Source organism: Lithobates pipiens, unplaced genomic scaffold (assembly GCF_037356315.1).
Source record: "Lithobates pipiens isolate NorthernLeopardFrog02 unplaced genomic scaffold, aLitPip1_a1.2 Scaffold_16, whole genome shotgun sequence".
Taxonomy (NCBI): domain Eukaryota; kingdom Metazoa; phylum Chordata; class Amphibia; order Anura; family Ranidae; genus Lithobates; species Lithobates pipiens.
This window is the reverse complement of record NW_027507748.1, coordinates 387,449,780-387,462,250: the sequence shown is the minus strand read 5'-3', so window position 1 is coordinate 387,462,250 and position 12,471 is coordinate 387,449,780. Positions and strand designations below refer to the sequence as shown.

General features: G+C 39.1%; 2 protein-coding genes across 2 annotated transcripts in view; one reads left to right on the top strand and one right to left on the bottom strand.

The window, feature by feature from the left end:
- GUSB (glucuronidase beta) overlaps positions 1 to 6,638 on the top strand; it is a 63,222-nt gene extending 56,584 nt beyond the window's left edge. Inside the window, exon 13 of the mRNA XM_077482266.1 lies at positions 6,334 to 6,638. Within this exon, the coding sequence (XP_077338392.1) occupies positions 6,334 to 6,442 (109 nt within the window). The 3' untranslated portion in view covers positions 6,443 to 6,638. The remainder of the gene's footprint in view (positions 1 to 6,333) is intronic.
- Positions 1 to 12,471, bottom strand: part of VKORC1L1 (vitamin K epoxide reductase complex subunit 1L1) — a 96,336-nt gene that overhangs the window by 24,237 nt on the left and 59,628 nt on the right. The window lies entirely within an intron of this gene.

Sequence of the window (12,471 nt, the reverse complement as noted above, 5' to 3'; positions counted from 1 at the left end):
CTTCCAACTTCTCTCCGAAATCACAGGAGTGCTCAATCACCCTAATCCTGTTTTGGTTTTTACTAAACCTGGGTATCAAAAGCTTTCCTCTGTCATACTGCAAAATGGCCACTCACATCTTACAGCCAGAACCACTACAGTGAGACAGACACTGAATGCAGTTGGCACCAAATCTATCTGGAGCTATTAAGTTGGTTAAAAATGTTATCTTTATAAGACATCATTGTCATTCAGATCAGCCTCACAGGCTTCATGTGAAAAAGCATGGCAATCCTGGTCTCATTGGTGTAACTTCCAAAGTGATGTACAGCAAATGTCTATAAGTGCTTCACTGCAATTTTATTAAACTTTTTTTTTTCCATCTTTTTACTGTATAATTGTCCTTACATCATTGTGTCTTTTGGAACTGTCTGTCCATTTTGTATGATGTTTTTTTTTTTCTACGTGTCCATGTTCTTATTGGAAACATTTTCAAAAAATAAAAACAACATGCAGATACACTAGGAAAGGAAAATTACAAAAAAGTATGCAATCTCCCATTTTACCGGAGAATCATGGCAGCTTATGTTTTTTCTTTGGGGGGGAACTTTAATACACAGGGAAGATTGGTGAATTAAGATAAATTTCATGCACAACTACACAAATGATCATTAAGTGTGGACTTCGCTTATGTCCAAACAAAGAACTTCTTTGAGATAATAGGAGTGTATGCATTATCTCCTGCTTGATATAAAAAGTTGAAAGCAATTTCTGTAAATAATCAGCTACAGTGCTCACGGGTACCCTGTCTGGATACAAGACTGAGGCATGCAACAACTAAAGGCTTGGATCTCTACTCTATACTTAACCGACCATAACAGCCAGCAGAAGGACTATCAAGTTCCAGATTTCTCCAGGAAGGTAGAACAGGCCTCTAAAAATGAGTTTAGACACTACATACAAAAAGTTCATTCTGCAAAACGTTTATTTTCTGGGTGGTTTCATGAAAGTATACACTTTCAGGCATCGTCAAACCACAAGGTTTGAAACCCACCTCATATATGTCAAAAATGGACAGGGATAAACTTGCACTCCTAAGGAACTTGTGTTTAGACCTTTATACAGGCCTGCCAGAAGAAAGTTCAAACTGTGGGCGAGTTGTGACAGGCTGGTGTCCCAAGATAACCTAAATGGAACTGCAGAATACTTTTCCCATATCTGGTAATACACATGGTTTGTAGACACTTTTCTTGTAGTCATTAATGGGTCTATTATTGCTTGGGAACGACCCATGTACTCTAACCTTTACGCATCCATGCTGTTAGGATATGGTTCTGTAAGAGTAAGCTTAGAACCAGGTCACTGATCTCTCTACTACCAAAACCAGAAGCAAGGGAACCCACAAGCTTCTGTGCCAACATGGAACTATTGTTATTATTGACACTGCCTGAGGCTTTAACTTGTGCAGATACCTGGAAATCTAGAATCAGTGAAAAGATGTGACCTAGGCTGAAATTACATGCATGGTTAAGGAAATTCATCCCTACTGCTGTGTTGTACCAAACGCAGCTTGAATTATGAGGAGATTGTTCCAAGTCCACTTCAGGAGAGCCTTAGAGAGTCTAGTAATGCCCTCAAAGATTCTCGAATTCAAGGAGCACTGGTTAACAATCTGCTGTGATGGCCTGCAGACTCCTCATGCCTCACCAATGCAGCATGTATGAGAAGTCCACTCCAATGCAAGTGAGGGGGACACAGCCTATCATATGCTGCCACGATGCTCCAGGAAACATTTTAATCTATACATGCATTTTAAGTGCCTAAAAACTACGAGTAACAGACATGTACTTGAGTGTCTAGATATTAGATATACATTTCTTTTTAGTTATATCTAAAATTATACTTCATATCTTTCCCTGCTGTTACACGCCTGCTGGCTGTAGCCCTATATCAACATGCTTTTCAAACTGCTGCTATGCCAAGTCTGACTGAACTATACTTTTCTGCCTCCTGTCAGGAGGCTGAAATTGTTTGGATAGAACTTGTTTTATTTGGAAGCACTGGTTGGTATAATAAAATTATGTTTTTTTTTTCAGTACTGTGCGCATTCCACGGCTTGACTTGTTTCTACTTTCAGGACAGACAATCCAAGGTCTTGTTTAAGTTGTCTGCATGGAAAAGCAATCCGTAAAATCCTCCCTCCTGTTTGGTGCTACAGTCCCTAGCTAAACTCGCCATTCTTCCTTATGCATATCCATTTTAGCACAGCACACTTACCATAGGTGCGTGCAGCCCAAAGCTCATATCCATCTCTCCCAGAGTGGCTAAAACAGTCCCCCTTCTGCCCCCCCGGGGTCCTTAGCTAAACAATAAGGCCTGGGAAGTTGAATTTTTTTTTTTTTTAAATAGCTGCAGAGCAGAAGTGCCCAGAGCTTGTGAGTAAAGCCTCATACACACAGTACAATTGTTAACCAACCGAGCATCTGATTTTTGTCAAAAGGGCATGTGTCAGGATCATGTCTTGCATACGAAAACACTACACAATTGTCATGCCACAAACACGAACGTAGTGATCTACTACAAGGAATTTCAGCGCTTGAGCACAACCCTTTGGGCCCCTTCTGCTAATTTTGTGTTTGGTGAGGACAGATTCTAAGCATGCGTGTTTGTACTTTCAACTTGTGTGACAGATGAAAATCAGACATCAAGCCGTTGTCCACCGAAAATTGGACAATTGTCAAAAGGAATATATCAAACAGATGGTACAGCGCTCTAACTAAAATAAAATGATTACTAACATTAAAATTAATAAAAAGTCCACGTGAGGAATCTTCAGTGGTATACAGTCAGTTCATGCATAAAGTGACTTAGTGCCAGGGGGGGACCACCACCAATGGTAAAATTGGCTGCTCACCTCATCGTATGGACCCTTTAAATTACAGAGGGTCGTATGCACTTAAATATCAACTCGTCCAATCGCTGTACTCCTCTCCGACAATATCCGACCAATTCACAAACGAAAACACAGCTTTCTCCCATTCAGAGTCAAATGAACTGACACATTCGTGGAATACCCACACTGGATCGGTATATAGCAGTATTCACAATTCCTCAGACCATGTGGATAGAAAGACAGGCCATAGTGCTCTCCATAGAAAAACGTTTTAATGATGAATATACATAAAAACACACTTACAATAACGAAGCTTCATACAATCGTTAAAATGATCAATGACCGCGGGTAACGTCACGTGATCTCCGTCCGTACATTACGTCCCTATTGGCAGGACTTCATCAGCGGACACGGAAACTACGCGACACCCAATATATAAATAGACAATAAGGGGTTCCTATCGTCCACTTATGGTGAGCACGACGTGACGGACAACCTCTCCATGTTTACAAAAGTTACCAAGGTAACAACACATCCTGTCGTGTAGTACGAATCTACATGATAACAGGCAAAGACCTCGGAGCAGCCCTTGTGAATTTAAACAAATGTTAACGGCTCATCCCATCATGCCTATCCACACTATGCAAATAAGCACAGCAACGAGCGGAATTTAAAAAAGGAATCATATCAATATTTGCAAACATTGCCGTTGCAACAATGAATCCCTTCCCCTTATGTATATAATGTAATCAAATAAATAAAAACTGCTTAATGCGTACTCAAATCCAATACATAAGAACCCCATTATTAAACACATTTTTAAATTGCAAAGCATGAACTTTTTTCTCCAAACTTGAGTTTACAAAAGTCCACCTCCTACAGAATGCAAATAAAGATGTGTTTCAAACTTAATATTCAAAAACAATTAAGAATATTAAAATGTGTATAATACACATATATCAACGCGACATCACCTGCAGCCAATAAATTAAATAGTACTAGAAATACAATAAAAAGTAAACAAAATCAATCGATCAGTAATAAAACAGTTAATATCAAAATCGACATTCAATCCACCAGGCATTAATACATTGGTCTCATGTATCCAGTAAGATTCCCTACGACTTAACCGGCGTATGAAATGACCCCCCCTCCAATGTTTTGTGACCCTCTCAATCCCCCAAAACTTTAGGCCTTTAGGGTTTTGCTGATGGAATTGTTTAAAGTGTCGGGACACATTGTGGGTTTTCAGACCTTTTTTAATATTATCAACATGTTCAGGTCTAGAAGTGCGTCCTATATATTGTAACCCACATTCGCACTCTAACATGTAAACCACTCCGATCATGTCACATGTAATCAATTGCCGAATATTGTATTCCCTATTAGTTGCAGAGGCCAGAAACTTCTTCCATTTCTTAATGTTGACTTTAGAATGCTTACACGGCTTGCACCGCCCACAAGCGTAAACCCCCCCCCAAAAAGGAGAACAAATCGGTTCTCTGATGGACTAGGGGGGTTAAGAACACTGGGAGGAAGACGGTCCCTCAGAGAGGGAGCTTATTTATAAATAAACTGTGGACGAGTAGGTAGTACGGGTCCCAAAATGTTGTCCTGCTTTAAAATGGACCAATGTTTACACACTTTCTTTTCAAATTTTTTATGTTGAACATTGTAATCTAAAATCATTCTAAAATTTTGCTCACTATTATTAGTCTCCCTAGGTTGACTGGAGACTAAAGGTCAATCTGTTTGACCTTTTCAAATTCTGCCTTCAAGACCGACCGATCATATCCCTTTTGTTCAAATCTGGAGCTCAACACTTCGGATTGAGATATATAATCCTCACTCCTTGTACAATTACGATGTAACCTAATGAATTGTCCCCTGGGGATGTTGCACAACCAAGATCAGTGATGACAACTCCCCAGGGGGATATAAGCGTTACGATCAGTAGGTTTAAAATTGTTAACCGACCTGAAGTTACCCAAATCTTTGTTGCTCTCCAGATCCAAAAAGACTATATGATCTTGACTCACATTCCATGTGAGCGAAATATTGTCAAAAGGAGCATACTAATAGTAAGATTTTAGGACAATGCCCTGCCAACAATCATACCATGTGTACAAGGCTTTGGCCTCCGCTCACTGGCACCAGGCCCCGATGCTGAACTGAGAGGATAGAATGATGCTAAAAGTAAAAGATTTGGGTGAGCCCTGGCACACCCATGACATTTACACATTATTGCACAATTACCTCTGGCCCCCCCACCCCACTGTAGAGATGTGATTTCCAAGCACTCCACTGTCACTAGCTCTTGCAGGCACAGCTTTTCTTATTTCATCCATTGGGCTGGTACTAATGGTATAACTGCTGCACATTTTGGAAGATAAAACGATCGGTGTGTGGTCGGCCAGTGAGTGGGGCACACTCTGTGGACTTTGCAAAATACAGCTTGTTAGTGCCTATGACATGCCCGCTGAGCAAGTTTTGAAAGACTGGACTGTTCTATCTTTACAGAGAACCGGACAACAGTGCCCAGTAGGGCTGTGGTAATGTATGCGATACATACACGGATACTTAAAATCTATTGTTGAATCATTGGGATACCGTAGCGTTCATTGATACAATTAAAATGAATAGCCTCCGGGTCTGAAAAGTCCAGTCTGTTTGCAATATACCTGCCTTTTGTCGCTTTTCGGAACAGATATTTGTTTTTGAAAAACTTTCTTGAAACAAAGTAGCATGATCTAAATGGAAAATTCATTTAAATGGAACTTTTTATGCTAATACTGGTGAATGAACTTTATATTTATAATTAGCAAATGAACACTCTGCCACAAACTCAGTAACCAGGCTGATAGCAATAGCTGTAGTTCTATATTAGTCTCTCCCCCTAGCTTGCTGTTGACTGCCTGGTAAATGTTTAAAGACATTGCAAGCATTTCTCTAGGTCTAATTAATATACAATATTCATTTACGGCAGCCAACAGCAATTGGTCCGGACCAGCGTCATTTTCTGTGTTTGTTGTGTGTGCTATCTATGTCCTGTTGGTAGTCTGTCTTTCATGATATATGTACTGTCTATTTTTATATGGGTATTTTTTATGAATTGCCCTTGTTTTTTTTTAGTAATTTAATTGTGGTTAATAATGAAATTTAATATAAAAATAAAATATAATTTTTGTATGAATTAACCTTACGTTGAAATATTTCTTGGTGCCCAAAGTAACCTCTTTTGCAGTCCGTGTTTATCAAACTGTGCTTCCCCCCCCCCCCTTTTTTCCATATAACTGCTGCACATGCATACTGAAGTTACATTCGCTTGCAAATGCCAGGGCTGCACGGTGTGGTGGGCCAATGTAGTGTTCGGGCAGATGTTGAGAAATAATCAAACTCAAAACAGTACTGCAGGTTAACTTGCCTTTTTTTTTTAACTATTGCTATCATCTCCCTCTTAGCTGTTCAAATATATGGAAACATTCTGCCACTCAAGACTTACAGTGTAAGAAAGAAATGAACTGGATGGTGTACCAGACCAAAAACCTGCCCAATTGTCACTTGAATTAGTGATGAAATGAAAATACGATGTTTATGTCCATTGAGATTTGGGATCGAAACAAATGCTAACAGAAATCATGGGCCAAGTCTGTTTCATCAACTTTCTTCTTGCAGCATTTGAAAGATCTACAGAAGCAAAACACTCAAACATCAGAATGCAATTGTCAAGCTACTTTAAAACAGAAATACAGTTGCTGCTAAACTACCCTGATGAAAATTGTTCTCTTACTTCAGTTCTTTGTGTAGTTAAAAAAGATGCAGATAAGAACTTCTAACATTTTGAGGACTCTCTCAGATCCGCTAACATAAGCTAGTCAAAGATTTCTAGTGGGGATAGAGGAATATGCACCGATTGTTACTGTATTCAGATAGCATGCAGTCAAAGGCAGCAAGGTGCCTAGTAAACATAGGATACCAAAGGCAAAAAAAAATAAAAAAAAAAAAAAAATGGCAAAAGAAAAAATGTCTTGCATTCCCATGTTTGACAGAACCATATTTCTCAGTCATACAAAAAAACAAAAAGTAATTTATACCTGAGAGTTTTCTACATTTATTTTATACCAAAATCATATGCAACAAAAACCTGTCTTACATATTTACATAAAAGTTCTGTTTTATAGAACCATTGACAAAGCGCTCTGAACACATATGCGATTGGTTATTTTGTAGCACTTGAGATTTGATGGTTACTTTTCTTCCATTACCCAGGAATAATTGTACATTCTAAGAGAAATCTTTACCATACAGACACCTAGCTTCTGGCCATGCTTGCAACAGTTTTACACAAAAAAGAAACTTCAAGTGGAACTATAGGAAAAACTTTTCCATTTTGGAGTAAGGGAGAATCTAAGGTAGATTTTCACCATCTGTGTCCCAGTGCAGAGATTTCCCTTCGCTTCTGTCCCATAACCAAAACATGTCCTCATCTCGCACGCACGCACACACACACCATTAAATTTCTGGGGACGACCCAAAATTTGGGATTTTATATTTCAATAAGGTAAACAGGACAAGAGAGGGTGAATCTCCAAAACAGGGCACTAATCCATCTCCACTATATCCAAAACTAAAAAATGTTCTGCCTTTAGTTCTACTACAAGGTCTAGCAACTCTAGGGCTTTACATTGAGCAACATCTTTATAAATCACAAAAACAAGATCATTCTAACAGTGAAAGGAAATCAGATTAGGCAGCACTAACTGGGCATGACAGCCCAAGTCTGGCCACACTGTCATATGAATCAAATATCTGTTCAGCTTAAAGCAGAACTTCACTCTCTCAATCAACAATTACTTTTTAATACTTCTGCTGTTAGCATTAGCAAAAAAGGAGGAAAAAGTATGCCAGATTTACTTGTTTTCAAATTTTTTTATACATTTTTTTCAGTTACTTTCTGGTCTCCAGGCCTAGGCAAATATTGTCAATCATCCCAGAAGTCTTCAGGGGAAGGTCTCAGTTAAGCACACCCATCTGCCTGCGATAAAGTCAGATAAATACCAGGAAGTAAATGCTATACAAATCATTTGCCCTTACTCAAGATAACCCTGCTATCCAAGTCCAATGAGTCAAAAAAAATAATAATGGATTCCGTTACTTTAAAGCATGTTAAATGGCACAGTGCTTGTGATGTGTAATTCCCCCCCCCCCCCCCCGTATCACCTGAAACACCTGCTTGGTTGTGCACTCTCCTCTGGAAATGGACCAAGGTTTATCATGACTGCTGAGCCCTGACACCGTGGTCAGTTTACATGCCTCTGTCATCCACAGCTCTCATCTTTCCCCTCCCTGACAGCTAGTGGCAGTGTGTGCCTGCTCCCCCTCAAAATTACAGGGTCAAGTGCATTGCAATCCCCAGTTAGAAAACGTTCTGTGCTGCAGTGTAAAAAAAAAAAAAAATAATAATAATAATAATAATAATAATTATATATATATATATATATATATTATTATATTAGATAGATGGATATATATTAGATAGATGGATATAGGATTCTCAGCCCCTCCCACTCTAGATGTCAGAGCAGGAGAGGGAGCAGTGGAGTCACACGAGTGCCGCTGTGAATTCTCATAGAAATGGGCATTTCTCTCCCTTTTTTTTTTTAACAAAGCACATACACTGCAGCATAGGACTAAGAGGGGGTTGCATGTCATTTACCAAGAGGCTTAACAACAACAACTTTAAAAATTGCAGTCATGCGGCACCAGATTTTTTTAAAATAAATAATACGATTTTTTTTAATAAATAATAATTTACATTTTCTGCAGGTCCAAAAAAATAAAATATAACTGCACAGAAAAAAAAAAGGGAACCTAAAAAACGCACTGTATCCAGGTGCAAGTTCAGGCTCCGGCAAACTGGCAGCCCATACTTCATACAGGCAGGCAGTTACTGAATGACAGGAAGAAATCAATGCACTACCAGAGCACTCCAGTGCCCTTGCAGTTTTGAGAACTACAAGCTGGCAGCCAGTACTTGCAGTTCATCATTCACCACTCTAAAAAAAGAATGCCAGTTGTGTGGGCGGAGCACTGCATGGCCATGTTCTTTGCAATTTGAGACAGCAGGTGCCCACTAAAATCTTAAAAATTACCCAACTTAAGGTTTCTAATATCAAAACATTAAGTCTGTTCATACAGGTAAAAAACCATATTTGTTAAACGCTAAAGCCAAATTCTTGAACCACAGGAGAGTATTGCAAGTGTGGCAGCATAACCAGGCATATTCAAGTAGACAGCAGTTGTTTGTGACAGTCCATTTCATCATCATGACTGAATAATTTGGGCCTTGGCACCCTAAGCCCATGTTCACACCAGTGCGACTTGTCTTGCGATTGGACAAGTCGCATCCCATTGTCAGCAATGGAATAGTTCAAAATCAGTGCGACACTGACTTTGCAGTGCCACACTGATTTTAAAAAGAAGTTCCTGCACTATTTTTGTCAATTTCAAGGCCACATTCAGTTTGAACCTAGACTTAAGGTAATTTGTCTCAGGTGAGGTTTCAATTTAGCAACAGAGGCCATCATCGAGTGATGTTCAGTGCTAAAATCTGCATAGCAGGCACATCGTGCTTTATTCTGCCCGGGTCTGTTGGCCTCTGAACACACAGTTATAATATCAGTCTAGCACTGGTTTTGCAGACCAACACTGGATGAAGTAAGGATGGCAGCAAACATTCTAAAAATATGCTAAAAAAAAAAAAAAGGAACTTTCTTGGGAGGTGTGTAATACACGGGTCCTTCTATTAAAGACTTCGCATTTGCCAAATGCCCATTGCCTGGCTGTCATACTGACCCATTTGCTTCAGTACTTCTAACCACTAACCCATAGCAAATCTTCAGATATGGACTTGTGCCTTCACACTTTTAGGTCATTGACTCAAATAAAGAAAGCCACCAGGTAAGCAAAATTTACAGCTGACAAGCATTTTCAAAGGGAGTTTAGCAACAGTAGCCTCATATTTCTCACAAATAGAGCTTTCTTTTGGTGGTATTTGATCACTTCTGCATTTTTAAATTTTTTTTGCACTTTAAACAAAAGACTGACAATTTAAAAAATGTTTTTTTTTTGTTTACTTTCCACTATAAAACATACAATGTAGGCCAATATGTATTATGCTACACTTTTGGTAAAAAAAAAACAAGTATATCGATTGGTTTGTGCAAAGTTATATATTCCATAGTTTGTGTACGCTATATTTTTTTTTACTAGTTATGGCAGCGATCAGCGACTTCCAGCGGGACTGTGATATTGTGGTGTACAGACACTGACTTTTTGAGGACCAGTGACATTAATAGTGATCAGTGCTAAAAATATGCACTGTCACTGTACTAATTACACTGGCTGGGAAGCGGTTAAACTGTGTACCTAGCCAGTGTTTTAGTGTACTGTGGGAGGTGCCTTTAGTAGGGGAAGATATGGACCCTAGTCCCTGCTTTGCAAAGACACAGGATCCATGTCTTCCCTCCTGTCAGAACAGCGATCTGCTATGTTTACATAGGCAGACTGCTGTTCTGTCTGTGCTACCCACAGATTCGCTTCTGCTGTGTATAACCACAGTGTGAGCAGGAAGTGTTGGATCATGTCCTAGGTGTGTGATCTGGTGCAGTAGTGCCACTTTGCCGACATATATGCAGTCAGTGATTAAACATTGTCTAAATACAGGAATCTTATGTATTTTTGTTTGCATTGTGATGTCCTTTGTGCATTCCTTTCCAGATATGTGCAATAATCCAGTGTGAAACAACTCCTGTACACTGCCTGTGCAGGCGCTTCTGTAAGACTGGTCAGCGCTGCTCTCTCCTAGGAGTAAGGAGAAGGGTATTGCATACGTCAGGGCTTGACAAGTTTGCTTTGAATCTAGGAGCCAGAAAAAAAAAAAAGTTAGGAACCAGGAGTTTTTTGTTTTTTTTTCTTCCTGGTAACAAAGTTTACGGGTAGAACATGTAACAAGTCCCCAAAGGTGACCTTATCCTTTAACCCTCTTGCTGCCAGAGCCGTTTTTGAAAGTTTAAAAAAAAAACAAAACATTTTAGGCCTGAAATTACATAAACTCCAAACAGTATATTTTCTGAGAAGACACCCTAGAACAGTGATGGTGAACCTTGGCACCCCACATGTTTTGGAACTACATTTCCCATGATGCTCATGCACTCTGCAGCATAGTTGAGTATCATGGGAAATGTACTTTCAAAACAGCTGGAGTGCCAAGGTTTACCATCACTGGCCTATGAGAATAAAATAGTGGTAGTCCCAATTTTTTAGGTCATGATATTACTGCAAAGGTTCAGTAAAAAACACTAAAGGTAATTTTAAGGGACACAATAAAATACTCAGTTTGTTAAAATATAAAAGCCAAGGTTACACCGAGTAAATAGATACCAAACATGTCAAACCTTAAAATTTGCATGTACCTGTGAAATGGTGACAAACTTCAGTACCCTTTATTTTCCATAGGCAACGCTTAGTTCAGTGTTATAATGGAGGTCTGGTGCTAGAATTCCAGCATGCGTGAAGATATGTAATGTGCATCTCACTCAATGTGTTCAGGCATAGAGGCCCTGATGCGCATGCTTATGGATTGTACATGCGTAGACATGGAGGTCTCAATTTTTAGGGGGGGGGGGGGGGGGGGGATTTAAATTTTTTTTTACAATCAAAACAAATTTTTTTACTTAACTTGATGATTTTTTATTTTTTTGGGCTCCAGGTTCTCTTTAATGAGACATTCAGGGACCCTGCAGCTCTACCATGTGCTCCAATGCACATTCCCAGTGCTTGAAGGACACAGTCGGCTAACCCTGTATTTTTTCAGTCCAATAAGGTAGACTATAAAAAGGTGTTGCCGATATGCCAAACCTGATAGCTGGTGTGTACAGCCTAGCTCACACAGCATTTTTTTTCTTCTTGCTTTACACTGAAGGTGGCAAAAAGCAAAAAAAAAAAAAATAAAAAATATATGAGCATCCCACATGTCATGCGAATGTGCAATGTATCAGTGAGGTAACATTACTTTTTAGTTTAGTAGAAAACAGAAGCTGCAGAATGCATACTTTCAGAGTCATATCATGCACAACCAAATGGTTTCACATTGCTTAACCACTTCAGCCCTGGAAGAATTTACCCCCTACCTAACCAGAGCACTTTTTGTGTTTCGGCACTGCGTTGCTTTAACTGCCAAGTGCGTGGTCGTGCAATGTGGCTCCCAAACAACATTGACATACTTTGTTTCCCCCCCCCGACAAAAAGCCATCTTTTGGTGGTATTTGATCACGCCTGCAGTTTTTTATTTTTTGCGCTATAAACAAAAAAAAGCGACAATTTTGAAAAAAATCATTTTTTTTACTTTTTGCTATAATAGCCCCCAAAAATATATATGGAAAAAAAATTTCCCTCAGTTTAGGCCGATACATATTCTTCTACATATTTTTGGTAAAATAAATCGCAATAAGCGATTGATTGGTTTGTGCAAAAGTTATAGGGTTTACAAAAAAAGGGATAGTTTTATGGCACTTATTACATTTTTTTTTCCTTTTTAA